The sequence below is a fragment of the Lichenostomus cassidix genome, chromosome 1 (genome assembly GCF_008360975.1).
Source record: "Lichenostomus cassidix isolate B80296 chromosome 1, HeHo_3.0, whole genome shotgun sequence".
Lineage (NCBI taxonomy): Eukaryota > Metazoa > Chordata > Aves > Passeriformes > Meliphagidae > Lichenostomus > Lichenostomus cassidix.
The window spans coordinates 58,893,697-58,920,109 of record NC_139479.1 but is presented as its reverse complement, the minus strand read 5'-3'; the positions used below and the strand labels follow the sequence as shown (position 1 = coordinate 58,920,109).

At 38.3% G+C, this 26,413-nt stretch overlaps 1 protein-coding gene across 2 annotated transcripts in view; it reads left to right on the top strand.

The window, feature by feature from the left end:
* VWA8 (von Willebrand factor A domain containing 8) overlaps positions 1 to 26,122 on the top strand; it is a 176,651-nt gene extending 150,529 nt beyond the window's left edge. For both annotated transcript variants that reach the window (XM_085059145.1, XM_085059135.1), the window contains exons 38-45: positions 3,715 to 3,823; positions 4,568 to 4,724; positions 7,520 to 7,628; positions 13,273 to 13,398; positions 15,248 to 15,406; positions 21,103 to 21,201; positions 22,397 to 22,635; positions 25,048 to 26,122. In XM_085059145.1, coding sequence (XP_084915271.1) covers positions 3,715 to 3,823; positions 4,568 to 4,724; positions 7,520 to 7,628; positions 13,273 to 13,398; positions 15,248 to 15,406; positions 21,103 to 21,201; positions 22,397 to 22,635; positions 25,048 to 25,156 — 1,107 coding nt within the window. In that variant the 3' untranslated portion in view covers positions 25,157 to 26,122. The remainder of the gene's footprint in view (positions 1 to 3,714; positions 3,824 to 4,567; positions 4,725 to 7,519; positions 7,629 to 13,272; positions 13,399 to 15,247; positions 15,407 to 21,102; positions 21,202 to 22,396; positions 22,636 to 25,047) is intronic.
* Positions 26,123 to 26,413: the final 291 nt, after the last annotated feature.

Below are 26,413 nucleotides of genomic sequence, written 5' to 3'. Positions count from 1 at the left end.
AAGAAAAGCACATTTCTGTGGCATCTTTGTGACCTGAAGTATTCATATTCTTCTCACACAAAATTTTTGTTCACTCCATTGACTTTGGAAGACCTACAGAGCCTGCATCACAAAGTTCTTCTGAATCAACCCATTACCTATTGTTATAAGTGCCTGAGAATATGGGATCGTCCAAAAAAAAAAAAAAAAAGAGAGAACAAAAGTATTTGAAACCAGGGACTAAGATCATTGATGAATACTGACAATTTGGACTCTACAGAGAATAAAATAAGAATTGTGTATCTCAGGAGAGGATGGCAGTTGTGCTTCTTGTGTGATTAGGACTTTAAAGAAAAATCTGCCCAAACAGAGAAAAGTGCTTTCACACTCTGATTGTGAATCGCCAGTATGTATAAACAAGTTTAGATAATTTACAATTGAAACGTGTGCCTTGAATGTTTTGGAAATAATTATTTTGGATATCAAAAGGAACTTTCAGAAGGAAAATTTCAGTTTTTCCAGCTATTCTACTCTGACCCATGCCTCATAGCTGGAGCTCAAGGCTGCTATACTGAATTCATATGTTGTTTCACAAATCCATAATATGCACGCCAGGCAGTATGGAATCTGCACAATGATGCAGTAATGAATAGTGTCTTTCAGTGCATGTGTGGCTAGGAAGAGCACAGATTTCTCTCAAGAAGGGGTGATTAGTCAAAACTCTTGCTGAAAGAAACAAAGTTCATAGAAGTCTTGCAGTAGATTCAAAACAGAAGATATTCGGGAGGGGACAGGTCAACTTTTGAGCAGTGAAATTATTTATATCTTTGAAAAAATACCCATCATAACAGTAATAGAAAACTTATTTTAGAAATTACAATCAGACAAGCTTGGAAAAGCTACTGTGGATTTTAAATTTGTTTGAGTTCTTTCTCTACTTTTAGGACTTGTTTTTCTTTCTTCGTTCTCAATCCAGACAAGCTAGATATTTTCTGCTGAGTATTCTTCAGTTTCTCAGGTTCCTAATCCATCCAGTTTTGGATCCTGCCCCTTAAATCTACCTTTCCAATAGTTTTTAATGTCAAGGATTCCTTCAGTCCTTGGAGGGGTGACTTACCTATGGCTCTTCCACCTCTTTCTATTAGTCATGCTGAAGAATGTATCATTGTCTGAAAGTTTTTCGCTTCAGTTTTTTCCTCATCCTCCCTCTGATTTCATGTCAAGGTTCAGTGATTTACTGTTTATTTATTAATAAAATATATCTTCAATTCTAATATAGATATTTGGTTGTCTAACTTCTAGTTTATAGAGGCACTTTCCAGAGTAGAGACAAGTTCTTGGTTGTAAAATTACATTCCAAGGATATGATAATGGGAAGAACAGCCTGACAAGTCACCAGGGGAATTATCTAAGAGCTCAAAGAAAAAACAGGAAAGCACATCCAGAAGATTCTCTTCTGAGGATTCGGCAGTGTGTTAATATAATGCCATATATTTACCATATAATCTAAGTATGTGGTAAATTTAAAAAATAATTATCCCAGCAAACCAGTGCTGATAAAAATGGTTGGTTGTTAAATTGTTCAGAATTAGCGAAGTTCTACTACCTTTTGTCTGCATAGATGATACTTAAAAAGTAAGTAAATTAATGAAACTGCTGCAATTCACAGGCATGACATTTACACATATGGTGGAGATCTATTCTACTATCATTGAATTTTCAATTGTTTTATCCATTAAGCTATTAACTATACATAAAAAGAAAAATAGTGAAGAACTCGCAATCTTAAGCTATGACAGATTGTACACCTCATTTTCTTTTTTCTTAAGCAATTTTTTTCAAAATTTTAACAAATTAAATGTTGGATTTTTGGTGTCCTTTTAAAAAGAGAAAGCAAAAAAAAAAATCATATTATAAGATAGAAAATTTTCTTTTAACCATGTGCCATTTCAAAATTACAAATACCTGCTTTAATCGGATCAACACTATTGTAAAATAAGTTTATGTTAGGAGCTTGTTTAGTGCATGTGTACTAGAAACACTATTTGTGAACAACTTATACGTGAGAAACATATATGAGCAACAAAGCTCTTTTGTCTACAGACCTTTTCACTTAAGATTTAAACAATGCATGTATTTCAAAATGTTTAGTGGAATTTTTCAATGGAATAACTTGACAAAAATAGAATATGACATTTGCATCACTGGTTATGGTTGTTTCAAAGAGATTCTTTTTGCAGAAGGAATGCAGAAGCATGAACATTTAAAATTTTTGCATTATTTCATGTTTCTTGTTACAGAATAATATTATTCATTACAGAATAATATTTTGTTTTGATTCGTGAGTCTGACACTAACATTTTGGTTTTTAATTTTGTTTTAAACTAAGTTCAGTGATTTTTGTTAGCCCATGTTTCTGAGAGTTTTTAAATCTACCAGTTATGCCAAAACAGTTTATTTTGGAGGAAATCTCTTAAACCAGTAAAGTATATAACCCTAAGGGTAACATGCTGTTGTGGTTACGTGTTTCTTCCTATACAAATGTTAAACGAATGTAATTTATCAGATTAGATCTTGATTTTACACTAATGACATGGTTCATAGAAGATGTATTGTACCTCTTTGAATAGATATAAATTCTGTAAAGGAAAAGAAAATGATGTTTTGAATAGCTGCCAGGACAGTGTTGTTAGAGCACATGTTTTCAGTTCAAAAACATGTGTGGAATTCATGTCAGCGTGGAGTTGTCTGCAAGACAGTGAATTCAAGGATTAAGGTGCTCTACAGTGAAAACCTTGATAATGCCAGTGAACTTCTGAGAAGGCAATAAATTGTAGTTATTGGGACACATAAATTCATTGGAGAATTAAATGTGATATGGTAGATGAGAAGAAAGTTAATTTGTAGTGGTTAGAGATATTAATTTTCCGTCTCAGTCATTAGGTTTCATTAAAAATAAAAAAAAAATGAAGAGGCACTAAATTACAGAAGATTAGTAAAGGGCAGCTTACACTTGAGTCATTGATTTATTGCATGACTCAGAGTTCATAACGGGAAGGAGTATTTTTACTTTCAGTCACCCACTTAAATCCAGCCCCAGCTCAAAGTGACTCAGCCCTGACCACCTGGCAGCTGTTGGGTGTTCAGCTGTGCCGTGAATCAGTGGGGAAAGTGCTGTCAGCGGACAGGTCTAGAAAACCCATCATGGTAGAACTTCTTTGGTCATGGCAGGGACGCTGAGTATTACATGAGCCTGTCATTTGAACTGGCCATTTGCTGATGAGTCTCATTTCTCTTAAGTTCCTGTTCATGAAAGGAGCATCAATCTACCCATCAATAAGGAATGTGGAACTGCAGTTGGTGCACCTGAAATGTGTAAATGAATGTGCAGTGCTGTGGATATACAATACTCTCAGAAGTGTTTGAATTATTCTGTCTACAGGGGTATTTTGAATTATGCTGGGCAGTTATCAGGAAGCAGTTCCTAGTGTGGATGTGAACAGAATGCAGAGTGGTTCAGATGTGGCAGTAGTCTTAGTTCGGGTGTGGGTCTAATGTGCCATTTGGGAGCCCTGTTTTACTCTGCTCTATTCTGAGGTGGAATGTTGCGGTTATGGCACTAATGCTGGTCCTACAGCTCCTCAGCCCACCTAGTACCTTGTTATTATTATTATGTCGTTAGAGTGTTTTCTTTACTAGAAGAGAGATTGACACGACTCTTTCTCTCTTTTACAGATAACCATTGAGAGGGAAAGTGGTTTGGATGTCAGTTCCCCCAAACATGGAAAAGTGGATCCAGACAACATGCCCCATGTTGGTGGAAATATGTGGGCTGGTGGCACAGGTTTTTCATTGGTTATTTTTTTCAATACATCATTGATAGATATCTAAGGGATGTGCTGTGCCAGTCAAAAACTGTTTTGTACAAAGCTATCCTCTGCCTAGAGCTATTTTACCCAATACAGGGTTACTTTATTGCCAGTGAAAAGAAGAATTTGCAGTGTGTAACTTAAACTGTATGTAGCAGATCTCAAATTATATTTTGTTGTTTCCTTTTATTGGCCACCCAGATAATGAGAAGCATGCAGCCACAGAAAGTAGGCTGAGTTATTTGCCATTCCCTTAGATGTCCCTGTAGCTGCAGAAATTTAGGTCGTGTAGGCAAGAGGTACACAGAACAGGCAAAGCACCTCCTAATTCTGAAAGGTCAAAATAGTGATCACTAGATAAAGTGATTTGGAAGCAGTGTAAACCAACAAATTCTAGAGAGTAGACAGAGTCTGGGACCAGGAGCTTTTTGGAGATGTACAAGATTTACATGTTCTATTGTCCTGTTTGTACAGGGTAAAAACCATTATGAACCTGTTGTCAAGGAACTATAAACACAATTATTCCATGGAAATTCTTCTTTACCATGATAGCTGTTTGGTTTTGAAAACCTTAACCTGTAACAATAAATGTTACAGCTGGGGATTGTTGGCAACATCTTTGGAACATCTGTAGATGACACTGGGAGTTTTAAAGAAAATGTGTTCTTATTTTTTATCAAATGTATATTCTTAATGATTTTTTATCTCAACCATCTTAGGAGGGAGGGACACTGCTGGGTTAGGTGGCAAAGGTGGGCCATATCGACTGGATGCTGGCCACAGGGTTTACCAAGTGTCTCAAGCTGAAAAGGATGCTGTTCCTGAGGAAGTTAAGAGAGCTGCTCGAGAGATGGGTGAAAAGGCCTTTAAACAGAGGTAATGTGAAAGCCTTTCTTTTCTTTTGCATTTTCCAGAAAAAAATTTAAAATATGGCTGAAAAGAATTTTCTTTCTTAACTGTGTTTATCAGCTACATTACTCTGTTCATTATCACTTAACAGAGATTACCAGCACATGTTTACCTGTTCTGGACAAGATGTATAGGATGTTCTATTGAATTAAGCCACACTGTTAAAATGACTGTGTGATTTGATAGAGTAAAGCATAGCTAGATGGAGAAGGAGATTGATGTGAATGTTAATCTTTTTTAAAAGGGATGAATTATATGAAAATTTCTTTGAATTGTGATGAATCCAGATTGCATGTTAGGAATTCATCCCTTAACAAGTGTCTTTCAAAATGGACCATTGCAAGCAAATTGCTTCTGTTCGAAAGATCTGTAGCCAGATGGTGAGACGATTATCTCTGCTGGTTAGAGCATGGTGCTAATAATGCCAGGGTTGTGGGTCTGATCCCTGCATGGGCCCTTCACTTAAGAGTTGGACTTGATGATCCTTGTGGATCCCTTCCACCTCAGAATGTTGTGATTCTGTGACTTGAGCTGTTAAGCCTCAGCAGCTACTGTAACATGAACAACAGGTCTTCCCAGCAGGAATGTAATGGGTGATTACTGATCATCTATTTCCCAGAATGTGCACAGAGATGCAGATTTCTTCCACCAACTGAATTCTCAAGTCAACCTCAACCTCTGATATTTTGTGTTTTAAAAAGCATCCCCCCAAAAGCTCAAAATTGCTTTTGAGCTGCTTCATAATAGAAACATTTGGTATGTATGTTCTTGGATACTGTACTGCCTGTGCATATGTCCATATACACACTTGGCATGTTTTGCTGAGTTTCTACTGCCTGTGTGAATGTTTACTAAATTAGCACTACAGGAAATTCCTGTGTATTGCTGCACACTGTGGGAGCAGTGTAGCTGTGCCCTGTAAAATCTGGGTGTCTGTACATGAGGTATCAATTCGTGTCCTGAAAAACCCAAGTGGGCTGGTATGTACCAACTGCAAATGTAGCCTATTATGAAACCATGTTTGACTTGGTTCATTCTCTACGACTTGGATAGTTGTGGGAACTAACAGATAAAAGTTGAAAATAGGGAGGTTGGAGTCCTCAGTCTGACAAAAATAAATTAAGGCAAACTGCAGCTTTCACTGCTTTGTTTATACAGGATTATCTGGAAGGGAGAAATTTCATATAGAAGTTATTGATGCTTTCCTGGCTAGATAGTATTTCTAGTGGTAAACATTTTAAATTGCCCTATTTGACAAGAAAGGAATTAACAACTACTCTGGAATAGATGCAGTATTTTTCATTGTATTTTTCTGAACTACCTTTCATTGTGGATTGATATTGAGTGCAACAAAGTAAAATGGTGTGTGAGGTTCTTTTTGTTTGAAACAAAATTATTCCTTTATAGATTTGAAGATACTGAGCTCTGTTGGCAGGATTCATGAAATTAAATGTGCAGCACTGAAAGTTACCTTTTCTTACCTCTAAAGAATAATGGTTGCCTATAATGACTATGTCTATGTAAAATTGCAAATAGACAAAGATATAATCATGATAGAGACAACAAAGATTTGATGTTTGATTTTAATATTATCTTTAAAGGGCTAGTCTAAACAGCAGTTCTCAGGTATAGTTTATGATCCAGGCAATTAACTTGTGACAGTGCTATAAAAACTTGCAATTAGAAATAAAATTAGCCTACACATACTTTATTATCCATTTATAGTTCAGTTCAAAAATCAGTGTTTTTGAAACACTGTGAGTGAGATTATTCTGTTACAAAGTACTTGTTTGAAATGGGCTGGTCACAGACAGGCCAATATGTTTTAGCTCAGCCCTGAACCCAGCCACATGCTGGGTGGTGGGGTGGGCAGATACACAACTGCTGCCTCTCTACATGATGTTGAGAGTCATGTTGAGGGTCATGGCAGATACTGGACAGTGCACACTCCTGGCATAGCCATCTGTCCCCTAATTCGTTCTTTACTGTTGGACCTCTGTAATTACATTCCATTTGTGAATTTCACCAGTTCTGCTTATCTATGATGTTAAAAAGAGTGATACAGAACTTGAAATGGACACATCTTTGTTTATAAAGAAAGCATATATCTGTTTTCATGGTGCAGATGTTGTGCTCTGTTACATGCCTCTGGACAGGGTAGTGTTCACTGACATGACTCATTTTCTGTGTGGGGGAGCACATTTTTGTTAATGTTCATTTAAAACTTTCTTTGTTTCAAGGTTTCTTCATTTAATGAAGCACAAAGATAGCTAAGTATTGGAGGCAGTTACTATTTGTAGGTCTTCAAGGACAGATTTGGTAGTGTGTCTTTACTTAACCTTTGTGTTAAAGCATGAATCAGGTTATGTTTAAAATACTCCAACAGTGAAGTAATGAATAGACACTCGTGGTCCTTTTATGTACAGATAGCAACACCTGAGCCAACAAAACCTTTCAAATTTGATCACATTTTTCAGAACCTCTGATTTGGTTCTCAAACTTTAAAGCAGATTAGGAGAGAGTCATAGGATTAGTAACTTTATAAATTTTAATGTGATGAAATCCCTATAGACATTGGTGAGCATCTGCCTTGTCAAAAATTCACAAGAGTAGACGCCACTTCCCTGATTTGTCTCTTCTGTCTCTGCTTGTTGCAGTCTGAATTTCCCTGTTACCAAGTAAATAAACTTTTAGTTTACATAAGTAAGTGTAAGATATGCTTGTTTCCTAAACTGTTCTTAACTCCCTGTTCTTTGCTTTAGATTGAAAGAGATTCAGATGAGTGAATATGATGCATCAACTTATGAAAGGTTCTCTGGAGCAGTCCGACGTCAAGTTCAGTCCCTCCGCGTCATCTTGGACAATCTGCAGGTAATCTTAGATTCTCTGGTAAAGGAACACAGGGAGGTCATTACATTAGACCCCAAATACCATCCTGCTAATATCTGGGTAACATCTGGTGGTCATACCTTTGAAGGCTAAAAGCAGATTCAGATTATATTCAGTTAGGAAAAAGAGTTTCGTATTACTGTTTTAGAAGGCAGCCTATAAGTGGATCCCAGTGCTCATCTCTCCAAGTTACAATATTCCCATTCCCCACCTTACAGAGATTACTTATTCAGGACCACAGTTTTGTGAAAGAAAATACTACTATACATTACGCAAAGAATTTGTGAAGATGTGTAGAGCACAGCTTTTGTCTTAACCTCCAGTCCAAAAGAGTATTTTTTAGCTGAGAAGTGCAAATGCTGTAGATGTTAAAAGAGGCACCCACTCCAGGTGGGAGCTTTATTGCATATGCAGCTGAAAACATGGATATTTCTCTAGTTTGTTTTTAGCTCTTGCTAATAGAAATAGGTATAGCCTAAATCTCCTAAGTGGAAGCTGACCAAAACCACCAGTTTGCCTTTTTTCTGGTAACTGACAGGATGGTTGTTCTGGGGTGTTTTTAATACTAGTGCTCATATACAGGGAAATACAATTGTAAATTTATTGGTTCTAGGAGGAATCTGCTAATCTTCAGTGAAAATTAGAGGAAAATTTTACTCCTTATAAGACATAATTTCTTATAAATTTTTTGTTGAGGGATACTTCCCACTAAGGTTTAACTAAGGTGTTAAACCTTAGTTTACTGGTCACTGTGCTGTGTCTTAAGCAATAAAACTGAAATACAGAAAGAAATCACTTTCTATGATAAACAGACTCCTCCTGGGCAAGGAAATCCAATCCCCTGGTATTGCAAGTAAGAAGGGTAATATTTCTTTGCCTTATTTATACTTCTAAGCCTTTGTATCTACAACAGCATTACTATAATCACATATACACACAGAGAACCATTAGCCAGTTTTATTATGAACGTACCAATTTAGAGACCTCCTCATGTAATGAACATTTAAGATAGGCATGATTAGGTGATTTATGCATAATATGTGTCTCAGTTCAGGACACAGGCCTTTGGCTTGTAAAGATGAGTTTCTGTTGAAAAAAAATTGGATGTTAATCTCAGCTTTTTCTAAATAATTTATATCTAGATGGGGTTTTTTAAATGTTTCAGCACATGTTTTTGGAAGCACACTGTGGGTAAGAAATTAATAAGTGAATCTTCAGTTTGAACTCTTTTTTTTGAGTCTGCCTTATCTATCCCTTGCAGCCAAAATTCTTACATGCAGGGATCATGTTAATCTTAATCAAAATATAACATATTTTAATATAAGTAGGCATATCCTCTTGCTTTGTTAAAAAAGGTCATTTTAATATCAAGGGAAAGTCTTATAAGCCTCAGTATTTTATGAGACTTTGATAACTTCCTGCCAAAACCTGTAACCTCTGACCACAGAGCTAGGAAATGTAATTTGTGACGAAAAAAACAAATTACTGAATTTGGAAAAGCTAGATCATAGAATAAAAGCAATAGTGAAAGCAAATTTTTAACTTTATAAATTTTTATATAGATTTTAGTAGGGATTTTATCAGAAGATGAACTAGGAAACTGAAGATAAATGATAACAGGAGGTACTTAATTGCAGAAGACCTTTTGTTAATAGGGAAGCTGAGTCCATGCACGTTTCATGTGACACTTTTGAGAGGGGGAAAAAATTTATCTCAATTCTTCAGCATTCGTCCAGCCCTCATGAAGAAGAGTGCATCTGTCTCCCATTTCTTTCTTAATAGTCCTATCTACACCATGGGTTCTCAACTAGAACAGTTTTCTTTCTGTAATCAGTCAGTCATTCCGTATGTCTCAAATAAGAAACCAGTGGCACAGTTCATTGCAGTAAAATTTGCAGCTCAGATATCTATGTGTTTTTAACTTAATGAAAATCCCAAATTACCTTCTCAGTACCGAACGTGTTTGGCTTTTTAAAAATGTTTGCGTTTGCTTTGTTTCAAACTCACTATGTTCACATAATCAAAATGTGTTGCCCATGTTTATTTAACCTGAATTTTCTTTTCAACATATGCCTTTTCATTGTTAGTTTTGTGGGTTTGTTTAAAGTATGTTCCTTTGATTAAATTTTACCTCCCTAGAATCAAGAGGCTGGGATTCAGGTCCAGTTGTCTATGGCTTGCCAAAAGTTTGTGGCAGCAGAAAGAGATTTTTGGAATAGACAGATCCTTGAAAGTGATACATAAACATAGTCTGAGAATGTAATTTCATTGTTCATTTTGCTTTTTATAACTCGTTGATCTCTGTCAGCTCTTTGAACAACGTTATCAAAACATTAAGAGTTTTTGTTTATCTTCTGTTGAAGTAGCAAAGCCAGAAGTCCAGGAAATCCTGTCACTGATGAGCTTTCTTCTCTCTCCTAAAGCTTGGCTGTCTGAACTCCAAATTCAAAAGTTATGGTCAATCAGTCACTCAGAAAGGCCTTCTTAAATGTTAGGGGACTTACTTTCCATAAAGTACGTCTCTCTTTATTGACAATTACAGAGGGAATCAGGGGCCACTCTCCCTGTAGCTTCTGAGCATCATTTAGGCCCCTGCATCTAAACTGGGCAAACCTGAGCCTGAGTTACTGAGCCTGCTGGGCTCTGTCTGATTTAGACCATGTGGAACAGTCTGGTCATAGCAGCAAGAATAAAAGAGTAGGAGTCCTATAATGAGCATGGCTCAGAGAGCTGGAAATATGAAAAACCCTGTGTCCTGTCAGTAGTAGTTTTATTATTTCAGCAGCTAAGGGAACATTTGTGTAATGTATTCCCAGAAACAAATGCAGACCACAACTGGCAGTGTTTCATACATCCTCTACCATTACAAGTTACATATTTAGATGTGTGATCACTTCACATACACAGCTTTTTCTCTGACATTTACAGACATCACAGTTACACTTTTTTGTAAATTCTTCCAGTGAAAGAATTACTGTAGTGGTGCACTGTGATCAGCCACTGCCATATAAGATATGTGATCTAGCACATTTTTCTAATTTCTAAAGCAGCACAGTGAATATATTTTTTCATCCATATGGTTGCAGTATATTGAAATAGCAATGTGTTCTGTGCCCTTTCTAGTCAAATATCAAAGCAAGGTATATATATTAGTTCTGATTTTCTCTTAAAATTGTAAATGCTTTAAAACTTACGTTGGTTTTAAACATGAAAGTTGCATACTAGAAAGGATTTGAGTTCTCTCTGCAATGTGTAAAATGTGTGCATTGTATAACACCCATGCTTGAGGGGATTATTTTTTTCAGCTTTTTTAAAAGGAAACAAATTCTTAGTAATTCTGCATGGAGGGTGCAGAAGCCAAGTAGCCTGAGTAATTTTAGCATTAAGTTAATTTGTAAAGAGGTGAGATCAGATTTTGCCAGCATTCTTTCCTGTTCCAGGAGAGGATGTCAACTCTGTGTTTCTCCAATAAAATGTCAGCTCAAATACTGGCTTTTGTTGAATAAACTTCAAAAGGTATTAAACTGTTTTTAAGTATGTCCATAATTAAAAGCCATTTTGTTCTCACACTGCTGTTCTTGAACATCAAATAGCTGCAAATCTAAAGCATTGTCAATGAAAAGACTAGTGAAACCAGCAGAGAATTTGCTCAGTGAAGCTGACACTTTATAATCTGTTGTTTGTCCCTCCTGCCGACTGAAAGAGAGCAAATGACAAAAATTCGACAAAACACCAGTGCTAAGGAAGTGATAAAGATCTACCTCTGTTCCACTGCTTAGAGTGGCTAAGATGAGTAGCAACAAAGCCATCTCACCTGCATCACCCTGGAAGGTGCATGATTCATTTTAGACAGGCTTTGCTCACTCAGCAGCATGTTTTCTCCAGGAGTAGTTTCTAAATGGTTAATTGGTGTGTTGAAATTTGCCTCTGGGCTTTCCACAGCAGGAAAACTCCTACAGCATGACGTTTTGGTGGGACATGGAGAGGTCATTAGGAATTTGCAGGTGTCTCTTCGTGATGTTACACAACTTTGAAGGCAACAAAGGAATCAATGATTCTATGGGAGAAGGGATTTAACTTTCATCCCAGGCATATTTAATGACAGTGGAAACTCCTAGCTGGTGGTGAAAACAAACTCATGGATGCCCCACTGCCAAAGTGGGTTAAAGCTACATTGACTCTAGCACCATGGAAATGTCTCAGAGAACAAACTGGCTGAATTCACAACCTCAGAAATCTTTTCCACTTCCTCTTCTGTGATTTACTAAAAGGTTGAGGTTTCCATGTATCAGCATTGTTTTTGCCTCCCATCAGGAAGCCTCTGTAAAGCTTTTGCTTTTGTTAATCAAAACATTTTTCTGTGGCTTTGTAGTCTTTCTACCCATTTATTTTCATGGGCAAGTAGTCCAATAATCTTGAGTAATTATAGGCAATAGTCTGTAGTCCAGAACTCTTCTCTACACACCGAAACAAAAAACTCATACATTTTGTCCAGAGCAAAATCAAAAGTTCTCTGAGCCTGAAGAAGTCATTATCTGCCTGCTCAGACTATAGAAAACTATAAAGATTCATCCTTTCAAATCCCAGGTCTGCAGGTTACTGAGGATTTGTAATGTAAGACTTCCTGCTCATCAGAAAGGAATTGATTTTCATTCCAAAAAATCAATGTTTAAGGCAGTTTGTGTCCTGCTAGATATTTGATTTTCCTTCAATTGCTGACCAGCAATTTGCTGAGAGGGCAAAATCATTATATGTATATAGATTCAATATTGTCTTCCTTTGCTGGGTTTACTACTAGGATGAGCAATTTCAACATGAAGATTTAAACAGAAATAATATAAACCAGAAACCCGATATATACAGACTGCTGTCTGTAGATGGATCTTATATATTATGAACCATGGTGAATTTATCCTTTGAAAACATGCTTAAATATGTTGCTTATAATATTATAACACTTGAGTCTTTAATCTTAGATACATGCTCCGTGTACAGGAGTTCCATGAATATTTGAGTTCATGGATTGTAATGTATTTTCATCGTCAGGCTGTAGATAACCAATGTCCTTTCAACTAAAACCAAAGAAGTGTTTATTGGACTGTCTCTTGAGTATCATGATTTTAGAAGTAGTTTTTTAAAATATGTAATTAGTTTATACAGTTAATACTGTTTTTAAAGCAACCATTTACTATTGCATAAAGTGGGTACTGTTTAATTTTACCTTTAAGTCACCCAATTACTTCTTGTTCTGTGTTAAATGAAAACACCTAACAAAGGATCAGTTATGTGTGTCCCTTCAGTTGTGTGTATTTCTGAACAGGCTTGCCACACACATTTTCAGCATATTTTCAAGAAGGTTAGCATTTCTGCAGTTTGCAGTTAAACTCCTATATATGAAGCTACTGAAAAAAGGCCAAGTTTCAGAGGGAACATGTTCTTTCTCAGTGTTCATTTTTCTGTCAGCAAAGAAGGACAGGACAGCTGTGAACATGTGTTTGGATTTATTTGACTTACGCCAAAACTATCACATCATCACAAAGAAATTAGTGTGTATGTCATGTGCAGGAGGTCTTAAATTGTCTAACATGCACTCACATCACTAAGCAAGATTTCTTTTCCATTGTAGGCCAAGGGTAAGGAAAGACAATGGCTGAGACACCAAGCTGTTGGAGAGCTAGATGATGCCAAAATCATTGATGGGCTGACAGGAGAAAAAGCCATATATAAACGACGGGGAGAACTTGAGCCACAAGTAAGTATCCAACAAGAGACATGGCAAGGTGGAGAAGAGCTTAACTGGTTTGCTGAATTCATAGTGGCTGTACAGTATCTGTGTTTGGAATTTGAGTAAGTTATATGGATGAGAAACTCAGAAAAATATCTCTGGCTTGGGATGTCCCTGACACAGAGGCAACCACGGGATGGAAAATTAGCTGTGCCTCTTTATGTAGTCTTACATACATATTTCCTGTTGGCCACCCTCAGAGAGAGGATACTGATCTAGACAGTGCTAAGTTTTGATCCAGTGCAAGAGTTTTTATGTTCTTACTTTGTATTTTAAAGACCAGAAAGCAATTAGCAGAAAACATTTATTTTGTTTGCTTTTATAGAAAAAAGGAAAATATTTTCTCCCTAATTTAATTGTTATTAATAACTATGCTGATCCCCAAGGAAATGAAAAAAAAGTGGTTTACAAATGTATTTTCCATGTTCCATGGTATGCAATTAATTTTCACTTCTACAGATACTGAGATTCAGAAGAATTAAAATTACAATGAAAAAAAAAAGCGTGAGGAAAAGCCTGTGAGATAGGATAAAGTTGACTGTCCTATGGCCCAATCAGCCATTCCTTAGAAGGCATTCCAGTTAGACCTGTGTGAGTCAGCAGCAGAGAAACCACTTGAATCAGACCAGCTAAACCTGGCCAAAACTAGTGGTGCCAGTCCATATTATTTAACAGTAATACTTAATGACAGATTGTAATTTTTAAGTATAGTAAGTTGGGTTTTTTAAAATAGCTGAGTACAGCATTTTTTTGCATGTCAGTTACCCACATGTGATATATCCCTGGTATTATTTTTCATGCTATTTGGTCCTTATGTTGCTTTGAATGATTTATGGACTTTGGCACTGCCTGTGTGAAAGATCAGTAAGGGAAAAGTGATTGAATTCTCAATTCTCACTTGGTTCAAAATTTGTTTACTCAAAGTATCAGTCTTAAAGCTTTGTAAAAATAATTCAATTAGGGAAAAAAAGATAAAACCTTTAAGTGTGTGCATAAAAACCAAAATAAATGTAAGATTTAATTGGCCTTCTCTTCTTTTGTTTCTGGGAGGGCAGGGAGGCCATAGTCTATTAAAAGAACAATTAAAAAAAATAAAGTATACAAATTCTTTACAGATAAAAGAAATATTTTTTTATTTGTTTATATTGTGACTGGTTTTTGGTCAGAGCATCTTTAATGGCCTCATACTTGAATCCGGACACATCTCATTGCATGCTAAATAAAACACCTCCCTTGAGTGTACTGTGCCAAAAATTATTAGAACAGATGGGATTTGTTCTTAGGAAAAAAAATAATGGTTTTGGCATTAGAATGAAGATAGAACTAGTAGTTAATCAGAAGAAGATTTTAAACATTTTTGGAATGTTATTTACCTCGGCAGACAAGTTTTTACAGTCATATACAGTCCCTGTTAGTACTGCATGCCAAGGAAAAGGATTTCCCATTATGAGCCTTGGCAGAAAGAGCAAATTTGAGAGTTTCTTTACTGAAATAAAATGTTAAGAATCAAAACTGAAACAGAAAAAGTCTTTTCCTGACTAGCATGTGTGGAATTTTTTGAGGTATTTTGTTTCCAGTCATTGAAGGTGAGGGAAAAGAACGAGTTGAGTTATCTGTCAAAGAAGTGGTTTGAAATGGAAAAACAGTAGAGTTTTTTGTTCTTGAAAAGAAACCAACAAAGCCAAACAACATTTTCTGGATAAAATTTTCTAGATTGGCAAAGTGCATTGGGTTCTCTCTCTGGAACGTTTTATCTCTACTGATGTCTAGCTTTCCCCTTTCTACTGTATTTTGTTGTGTTGTGTTTCCCTGCCAGCCGGGGAGCCCCCAGCAGAAGCCCAAGCGCCTGCGGCTGGTGGTGGATGTTTCCGGCAGCATGTACCGCTTCAACGGCGTGGATGGGCGCCTGGAACGCTCCATGGAGGCTGTCTGCATGGTCATGGAAGCTTTTGAGAATTATGAGCACAAATTCAAGGTAATTGCAGCTCGGCTAGGAGCTCTGTGGTTATTGCACAGGCTGTGTGGAGCAGTGGAAAATGTGTTTCAGCAGTCAGTCTAGCCAAAGAATATTACTCATTCCCACAAGGAAATAAAGATATTAATCTTTTTCTAGCAACCTGAAAAATAATACTAGTAAAAGGGTAAGAAACATTACACATTTCAGCAGGGGAATATTCAATCTAAGACTTTGATTTAGTGAGCTTTGCTGGCTTTTTTTCTGGTTTTATCTGTTTCTTTGAGCAGAAACACTTAAGCCTACAGAACACAAGTAAATATGAGCTTCAGGACATGAAGAGATACCATGTCCTTCCATCTGCCCAGAGTGCAAACAGCAGTACTTGGTCATGGGAAGAGACCAGACTTCTTTGTTCCTTGTCTCTTATAGTTAACTGAAAGCAAGAAAATAAAAATAATTTCTTGCACTGAAACATACTATGTTCCAAATGTTATTTAATGGTAGCCTGCAAATGAAAGGTAAGTAAATGTAATACTCTTTTTGTCTCAGTAAGCCCAAACAAGGTCTAGGCTGTGTGTATATAACCACAAAGAAGGCAGGAATTGCAGTCTCCAGTTAATTCAGTGATTGTTTTAAAATATCACTGACTCCATTCTGTACAACTCTTGACATTTTGCAAGATGCTGCTGATTTTTCTCAGGACAAAGCTGAACGTTTGGTATGTCTGCAAAAGTAACATACATTTCTCATATCTAAAAGAGGAACTATTTGAAAAAGATAGAAGAGAACACAACTGTGTAGTGTGCCATGAAAAATCTGCAGTTTATCACTGTTTTCTTTCATCCTTTTCCTTACCCTCTTCTTGCCTGATTTTTTAAAAATACACTTTTTTGGCCTTCAAATATGCCTGCTGTTTTCGTGTTGTAGCCCCATCTGCACAGATCACAACAACATATGCAGATTTGAGGGGTATCTTCTACAGCATGTGTTGAACCAAGGGGATCATCAGGCTTGTTGAGCAAAGGGGGTTTACACAGTAAAGTTCCCTTCAGCCATCTAACTGCAGTGCAGAGTTTAGAAAGCAATCCCTGGCTTTTGCTCAAGATCACTCTTCTGATGGTGCTTGGTTTACTTCTTTGCTAAATACAGTTGCGAATTAATCAGACAGGCTTTTCCTTGGCTGTGTCATTCTACCCAGCTGAGCTTTCCCCATGAGTGGTACCCCTGGTATTAGGGGTGATGTTGATCTTAACCACGAGTGAGGGTAGAAAATAGTTTCTTCTTTCTTTCTTATACAGAAGAGCTGAGTATTGTGTATGAGACTGCACCAAGCAGGTAATGAAGTTACCTTCCATAAAAAGTCAGACAAGTGCCAGCAGGTATTTGTCAGCTTTTTATGCTCATGTGGGACATCCTCCCTACTTCCATTTCACATTAGTGCAGGCAGTGAATCATTCCTTGTCAAGGAGGAAACAGAAGGCCCATCTTCTGAACATCCCATTTTAGGTGCCAGTTGTTTGAAAATGCACAGAAGGGCAGTTTTTCCCCTTTTTTATCTGAGGTAGTACTATGTCTGTCACAAACTATGATTTTATATCATCCCCGATTACCATGATTTGCACACATGATGGCATGTTGAGGAGGCATGTCCAGTAAATTATCCAACAGCAGTTTTATGAAGCCTTAAAAATATTGTGACTCAATAAATAGCATACTATGTAACTGGTAGGAAAAGCCTGAATTGTTATTTATAGCTATATTAAAGGGATATTGCAGATTTTATATGCCTGTTTTAGCATTCTGTGTTTGTGAAATTTACTGTGGAGGCAGCACTGCTAATTCAGGAAAAGAAGAAATGGTCCATGTGTTTGGCAGAGTAGTTTCTTTTAAATAATAAACAAAAGGTTTGAAATAAATTCAGAAAAATAAGAATGTTCAGTGTTGTCCAAAGAAGAGACAAATTTATAAAGATCTAACCCTCCAGCAGAGTCTAATTCACACTGCCTTTTACATTCAGCACACATCTTCTTTCAGCTTTTTAAACGCCTTCAGAAATTAAACCTTTTGGCATGGCAGCTGCAGAAGACAAAGTCTTCCATTTTACCCATTTTAGGCAGCAGCAACTATCCATTCAATGCAAAATGTGACAGCAGAACAGAGATTGTTTTAACCTTTCCCAGTGGAAAAAACCGAACAAAATTATGCTATTTGGAGATACATGTTTACATGTTGTGTACTCACAGCCCTGGATAGAGCAGTCCCTGTCTCATTGTACCTTAGGCTATTGGAAAACAAGCTGCTGTGTACCACAATAATATATTAATTCAATTAAGCTGCTCTATGGTAAATATATTTTGCTTCTGGATTTGTCCTGAGATCCTTCGCTTGCAATTTCGTGAAACAAGTCAATTCCAAGAAGGATTGGATCACAGCTTTTCTCTCACTTGTAACTCCATCTACCTAAATGCTCCTAGGGAATTTATGGTGGAAAAGCATCAGATTGATTCTTTGATTTTCAAAGACTCTTGTTCTGTGCTCATCTTTAGCTACTGCAAAGGAAGGACACTGGTTTTGACAAAGTCTGCATGTGCCTGCATGTGTTGGGGTTCCCAGTTGTCCACGACTGTGGAGCTGTCTGCACCTTTTATTTACAATGAGTTCACCAAGATAATATGAAATCACCAAGGGTTCATTTACTAGAACACAAATCAGGAGGAGGTAATAATTTACTGCAAGAAAGAGAGACTTTAATTCTTTGTCCTTTCAGAATGAGTTTCTTTGCTCCAGTTTTGCTCCTCTCCCAAACTCTGTATTCCTAAATAGTGACAGATTCCATACATTCCCCTGGGCAAACATCTCCCTTCTGTCACCTCTAAAGCTTTTCTGTGAGCCTATTCCCATCCCCTCTCCCAGGGAGGGTCTCCCAGCCAGCACTCCTATGTTGACTCAAGTCAATCCAAGCCAGTGCAGCTACATTCCCTTGCTGGGGCAGGTGCACTCATCCAACCTCACAATTTGGGGAGCTGAGCTTCCCAAAAGCAAACTCACACTCATTAGATTTTGGCTTCTCCTGGTCCTTGAGTTGACTTCCAGGGGAACCAGGGGCCCATGACAGCACCCAAAGGCTAGTGACCACAGCTCTTCTCTTCAACAGCACAGTAGGATCTCAGTCTGTTTTTCAGGATGCCCTACTTGACCCAGAATGCAGCAGTCAGGATGTATCAAGCAGCCACCTCTTCCCTGCTGCCTCACCAATTGTTTTTAAATCACAAATAGCGTAGTAAGCTGCCAGCAAAGGAACAAGGAAACTGATAACATCTGTTAAAGATAAGCCCGTGTATTGGGTGCATGCATGGGCACACACAAAGAATAATAAGTAGCTCTCTGAGCAGGGAGCAGACAGGACATGATGTTCCCAGGTGGATGCCTTTCCATGCCTGCAATAGTTTGCTCAGATCATTTCAGCCTTGCCTTGGCCGTACCCAGGTTGTGTGCTCCCGCCTTGTGCAAGAATGTGGAGGGGGCCCTCTTGCAGGGTCAACATCTAGTGTTTCACCTGGGAGCTACAGCAGTTCTCCTTACACAGGCTGTCACACTGAGTTTAGACTCAGACTGTTTGAGATGAAAGCTTGGTCTGTTACTGGTGTATGTCAAGAACCACAATGATATTCCCCAACAGCAAAGTTTGGTCTATTCCCATGAACTCAGTGTGGCAGAGCTGACAGGAGGACACCAGTGGGAGATATCCAGGAAGCCAGGAAGGAGCCTTCTACAAAGGGATTAGCCAATTTACACAGGAGAATGGCAGCATTTTGCTTTACATAGTTAGGTTGTTGATTTAAAAGTGATACTGAATACAAAACTGTTAAGCAGAGGATGTGTAAGGTTTCATAATTAAGAGCCTACCCTGAAGATGTGTGGGCATTTCTGACATTGCATAAGAACCATGAGTGCTGTATATTTTCTGCTCCATTAAACCTCTGCTTTATTTAGTTCCTCTGATTTTAATAGTCTCTAATTTCTAAAACAATACTCACGCACACATTTCTTGTGTGTGGTTAAGGTTTTATGAAACAGGATTTATTCCTGTTTTATTTAGGAAGTATGCTGAATGTAATCTTGGCATTATTCTCAGAATTTGTATATTTTCATTTGCCATGTCTTCATATCCATCAAGAAAGAGAGAGTCTGAAGCATTATTGGTGATAAGAAATAGATTTTGAAGAGAAAGCATGTGGCAGACTGAAAGCTTTACATGAGGCTGGGTAGCAAATACTAGACATGTAAGAGCTGAGGAGAACAGAAATGGGAAAAGCCAACAAAGTAGAAAGAAATGGGATTATTGTGTGGGGACTAGATTATATAAAGATTTCCTAGGGGAAGGAAGTCTGGCTTATATGGGGCTGTCATAAAATGGTCTGACCTTGGGTGAAATAATCTACAGTATATGGCACGTTTGCTCTTTTACAGAGAGAGGTGTCACCTTTAAAAGTGTTGTTCCAGCTGCTCTAGCTTTCTTTTGATATATTTTTAAGCAAATTAGTAATGTGAAAACAAAAAGAGTTTTGTCTGTAAAGAATGCCATTTCTCTACTCTCTAGGACCTGACTTACACCAAATAAAGTGTCTTTCAATAGGAAAAAAAGACAGAAAAACTTTGAGGAATAGACCTGCCTTTTACCAAATGATTATGTGGGAATTAGGGATGGTGAACACAGCAGGAAGCTGTAACAGTACTTGAAAAAAAGAAAACAGAAAAGTAAAATACTGCATCAGGGCTCCCTGTCAACTGAAGGCAGGTCTGTGCCAGCTTGGCAGGGGGAAATACAGACATTTCTTGTTGAGGAGTTGCCAGCCCAGGTCTCTCTGGGCTCAGGATCTGTACAGTGTGCTCTCTTGCTTGGTGTAGACAGCTCTTAAATCCATTTTTGTCCTGCACATGAATTCTCCCTGGGGTTACTGCCACATCCACAACACAAAGGGCAGGTCAGGACCTTGCCATAACTCAGCTTGTCTTGGTTTTCATGTAACAATGAAGCTCTCACATAAAACAGAGGCCTTCGCAATATTGCATTATTTGTTCAACAGAACATTTGAACTATTGCAGTTCTACATGTTAGTTTTGCAGCGTCTTTCACAGGAGGATGATGTGCACACCATCTCCTTTGAAAACATACAGAGGCTCTTGGAATTTGCTTCTCTATATACTTTCAGCAACGGCTTTGATCTGTTATGCACAAAAATAAGGAGTGCTGATTTTCAAAAAAGGGGATTTGTAATACTTTTTTTTTAGAGCAGAACGAGGTCATGAAAAAGATTCATCAAACGTAGGAGCTACTCTCAAACAATGTGCCTCTTGTTTGTCAGACTCAAGAGGATGAAAATTGCTGCTTTAAAAGAAATACATGGACAATGTGAGAGGGCAAGGTCTTGATCTTACACATCACCACTCTGCAGTTGGTGGGATGATGTGAAAAACAGACCATGGAAATAAGGAACTGTTCCCTAATTTCATTATTTAGCAATTCTTTCCTATGTTTTCACATCAGTGAGAAATTGCTAGTAGTTCCCTTAAACAGCTCACAAACAGAAGCAGGGAACTGTACTTGGGGTTTTTTGTTGAAAACTGCAAATTGCCTTTGATCTGCTTTATGTCATTGTGAGCCAAGGGCCATTCATGACTAACAGGTGACTGATGATGTTTCTTTCTTGCAGTACGACATTGTTGGACATTCAGGAGATGGCTTCAACATCGCCTTGGTTGGGAGTGACAAAGTTCCCAAGAACAATAAGCAAAGATTAGAGATTCTCAAGGTAAATCCTACTGATAAGTGATGCTGGATAATTAAGGACTTTATGACTGCAAAGATAAAGTTGTAGGCAGGACACAGAATGCAAAACATGAGGATAGTAAAATTTTAAAAAAGACAAGAAACAAAATCTGTGTATTTGCATACAATTGAAACCAGACCTTTCAGAGACATGGCAGAAAAGAAATTGTGCCAAAATAGTAGAAGCTCGGTATGCCTTCTTCTGGACTGCTGTGCCATAAATGTGTCATTTTGACTACCTGTAAAAGGATGGGGGAAGGTCCAAGCATTATACAGTGATATAGATAGCTCTGCCCAAATCATGTGATGTGGTTAGTGCATAAGTGACTAATTTAAACTGTAGAGGGATCCCAGGTCAGTAATTTAGCCTGATACCTTCAAAAAGTTTTGCATCACGGTAGCACTGGGAAAATGTGTCAGTGCTAAATTGGAAACGTGTTAAATCACTATGGCAAAGTGCATGTGTTCACCAAAATTTTTCTGAAGTAGGATGAAGAAAAATTGAGTATATTGTAGGATTTACCTGGTTGGCAGCTTGATAAGCTAGAAGCATTTGAGCTTCCTTCAAAAACTATTTTTAAAAGATTGGGAGCTACTTTGATTAGAGGAACTGGCTTTAGTGATGTCTGAAATTCCTTGCCTTCTACATAGAGAACATCTTCATCAATGAATATTGTGTATTTATTTTGTAACAGCTCCAACAAAATGTTTTATCATTTATCATTATCTGACTGCCACTGTGGAGAATCAGATATTTGATAATAACTGAGACACTACTAGGCTTTGGGAGTACAGTGCAAATTATGAACAGGCAGGAGCTGGTCATGGCATTAGGAAACTAAGGCCTGTTTTCTTCCTTAAATACACAGGAATGCATCTACTCAAACTGCAGCTGGCTAAAGTATTTCAGCTTCCCTAAGGCCCAGTCTAATTAGATCCCTGTGTGGGTTTTGATTGTTTGACCAACTGTGTTTTTAAAAAGTGCTGCCTGTCTTATAATAGAACATACTATGTACAAAAAGCTGCATCTTCTGTTGTATATGGAGCATTGTCTGCATTTCTGATCCATCCCCTAACACAGTGTAACTGAATACTTACCTCCTCCTGTGCTAGCTGAAGTGAATGCTTGTTCTTAAAGTCATCTTATGTGTTTCCACATGGTTATGCTGTGCACACAGACCATGCATGCCCATGCTCAGTTCTGCATGAGTGGAGACCATACCTTGGAAGGGACTGAACATGCCATTCGGGAAATCGCCAAGGAGGAGGCTGACGAGTATTTTGTTATCGTCTTAAGTGACGCAAACCTCGAGCGATATGGAATTCAGCCATCCAGGTTTGCCCAGGTCTTGACCACCAATACTCAAGTCAATGCTTTTGCCATATTTATAGGATCCTTGGGAGACCAGGCAGATAGGTAAGTGTGTTTGGTTTATGCCTAGTACTGTTTGCTTTCATTCAGCATAATCTAAACTATGCTTTTACTGCAGTGAGTAGCCCATGCAGTGAGTTGTGCTGCACTGGAGTATTGGTCACAGTACCATAAAATCATAGAATGGTTTGGGTTGGAAGGGATCTTTAAATATCATCTATTCCAACCCTCTTGCTGTGAGCAGGGATATCTTTCAATAGATCACATTTTTCAAAGCCCCATCCAACTCCACTTTGAACACTTCCAGAGGTACAGCATCCACAACTTCTCTGGATGACCTGTGCCAGTATGTCATCACTCTCATTGTAAAAAAGTTTCTTCCATATCTCCAGTCCAAATCTATCCTGTTCCAATTTAAAACTGCTACACCTTATCCTATCATTACAGGCCCCAGTAAAAACTCTCACTATGTCCTTACAAGCCGCCTGTATTTATTGAATGGCCTCAATAAGGGCTCCCTGGACTTTCTTCTCCAGGCTGAACAACCCCAACTCTCTCAGCCTGTCTTCGTAGCAGAGGTGCTCCATCCTGCTGACCATTCTTGTGTCCCTCCTCTGGACCTGCTCCAACAGGTCCGTGTCTTTCCTGTGCTGAGAACCACAGAGCTGTTCACAGCACTCCAGGTGGGATCTCACCAGAGCAGAGCAGAGAGGCAGAATCACCTCCCTCGTCCTGCTCGCCACACTGCTTTGGATGAAAGAAAGCCAGGGTGCAATTGGCTTTCTGGGCTGCAAGTGCACATTGATGGGTCATGTCCAAGTTTTCACCCATCTTTTTTTACTATTATTAATGTACAGGCGAGAAGCTGTAGCTCTTGAGTTGTGTCAGGGAGGCGACCGGCTTGTGGATCCTGCAGACATCCCTTACAGCCAGCGAGTTCAGAGCATCCTGTGCATCCAAAGAGAGCAGCTGAAGGCATCCTGCTGCAGGATGTGCACTATCCCCTTATGTAGTATCACCATGTAATCACAACAGAGATGTGGTACCTTTGTTATTGCCCAGTATATGGTTCCAATGTGTATAGGCCTAAGAAAAGAAATTCAAACAAAAGAAGCTGGAGTTTAATGGTCTTCAAAACAGCCAAAAATTTGACTCAGGTACTCCCCTTGTGTTAGAGACATAAATTCTTTGGAGTGTCTGAGACAATATGCCTGGGTTTAGTTCTACTACAAATTTCACTTTAAAATGTTTGGGCACAAGGGGCCAAAAGATAAATTCTGTCCCAGGTGTTCTTCCAGGTTCCACATCCGCTGAGGACCAGTAGCTGCAGCAAAAAGCTGGTGAAGCCACAAATATCAACAGTGTCTTTTCTGTTTCTGTTTGAGTCTTCAATTAGAGGAGAATGAGAGAAACCTGAAAGGGAGTTGGCCCTCAGTAGATAATTTTAAGCAGTAAAGGGTTGAAAGATATAGCTGCACAGCCACCATGAGTTGTAGCTTCAGGTCTGTACATCAGACTGTGTTATTCATCAAAAGAAAATCCATTCTGAAAGATTATAATTACAGAAAGTCCCTTTACTTTTGATAGGAATTTAAAAAAGAAAAAAAATCTTTGACCATATCCTGCTGTGTAAGAGGAGATCTTATAATGGCTTAGTTCACTGGGTATGGAAAATGCACACAATGCTGTCACTGAAATGCATTTTTGTGTATGTGGAAGTGCAGAATTAGACAAAGCCTTCCTGTAATTGCTGTGGGGGAAGGAGAAGGGAATTCTCTGTTGCAGCTCTTTTCAAAACTAATTTTAAAAGTGAGAATTTACTTAGCATTGGAGGAATAGTATAGAGCATAAGCTCATTTAAAAAGCAGAGAAAAAAGAACTCCCAAGCCTGCTAACTGGACATGAGGCAGATAGAGTTTGTAACATGCATCTAGTTTAACTTTTAAGGGTGGGTTAAGCTGTGAATAAAAATGTGTCAGGTTAATATTCACAGATTACATTTCCATGTAATCTGCAGTGATGTCAAAGAAGAAGTACAAAGGGCACAGTTAGAATCGTTGGACTTGTTGAACTGAAAGAGCTGTGGGTTCATGGTAGTCTATTTAGGATAAGTATCTTCATTTCCAGTGTAAATCTGTAGCTGCCCTCAAGCATACCAGTTGTGGTGACACCTCATGGGGTCACTGGTACTTTAATCAGAATGGAGTTCTGGCATGTCAGAAAGAGGACGTGGATAAAATTCTCTGGACACACTGCCATTTGTGTTGCTCAAAGGATCACTGTGCCTTAGCTGCTCTTAGTGTTTTCTCCCTCTGTTGCTTTCCCAAACCTTTAATTGCCTGGTAACAGCAATGTGAACGGCATGGTTTGGGAAGATATTCAAGAGGAATCTTGTCTTGTGGTAGGGAAGATAATTTGAGATTGTAATTGTGTCTTGTCCCTCATTCTGCTCCTTAGGCTGCAGAGGACACTGCCAGCAGGTCGATCTTTTATTGCCATGGATACCAAAGAGATCCCTCAGATTTTGCAGCAGATCTTCACATCTACCCTGTTGTCAAGTGCCTAAGCATCCCTGACGTCACGGGGTGTGAATGTAAAGGGGAAAACCACTCGTGCTGGAGGTACAAACCCTAAAGCTGAGGATAAACACAATTATCAATAAAATACGTAGTTTCCTCTAATTAGCCAAGCAACCATAATCTACATGATGGCCAGGCTGTACATTTTCCCCAAAATCTTTCAAGCGACTTAGCACATTCAAGGAGCTGCATCAGGGCGGAGGATGGTGAGAGAACGAATGTTTTCTGGAGGGACAAACAAACAAAGGGCAGTTTGTGATCATTCCTCTGCCTGCCGTGTTGCCAGCGCTACAGAATCTTCTCCCCCTGTTTTATTAAACATGGTTCACTGGATTTGGTAATCCTGTGCAAGGCAGATCCAGGCAATCCGTGTCAGTGTTTTGCGTGCATATGTTTGAAGGGGTGGTTAACTCCATCTCTGATTTAAACAGGACTGCTCTTGCCAGGCAGGAAATCCTTCCTTCCGCTCCTGTTGCTTTCTTGTCTTGACAGGCACTGGTGCTTCAACCCAACGCAAGGAACAATGGAGTAGTTTGGAAACGCTGACCATCACATGTAAACATTCATTATCTGATCAGGCACGGTGCTCTAAGCTGTCAGATCTAGAGAAAGTGGCAGTGGCTGTTAAGAAGTAAAACAATACAAAAATAGATTGGTTCAGATCTGCCTATGAAAAGTAAGGGGAAAGGGTCAAAATAGCCTTAAGAACCGAATTGGCAGCGTTTCCAAGGAGGGAATTCCTGCTGTGTCTCCTTTGCACAGCTGATGATTCTGCACCCACTGCACTGTTACACAGAATCCCTGGGATGGCCTTAGCACATGGGGATGACTCTTCAATCAGGAGACAAGAAGGTTACTAGTGCTTTGCTAGAGCTTGTTGTTTTTCTTGGGTCATTTGGAGGTGAAACTGGAGGAGAGATTTAGGCATGAAAAAATAAGTTATTTTGTACAAAGGAAGAGGAAAACGTCTATTTAGGAAGATAAAAGTCTATTTTAGGAAGATATCTTCCTAAAATAGACTTTTATCTTCCTAAATAGACGTTTTAAAGTAAAGACGTGTTAAAGTATATTTAATATTCAAGTTAAATATAAAGACTTACTTTGTAATACAATCATTTGGTGTTTGGCATTTCCCATGAGGTGATAATTCCTCTTTATCTACTAAAGAAGAGATATTTTGTAGTTCTTTGGGAACAGTGGAATACTTGATGAATTGAATGTATAATTTAATTAAGCTGGTGTGG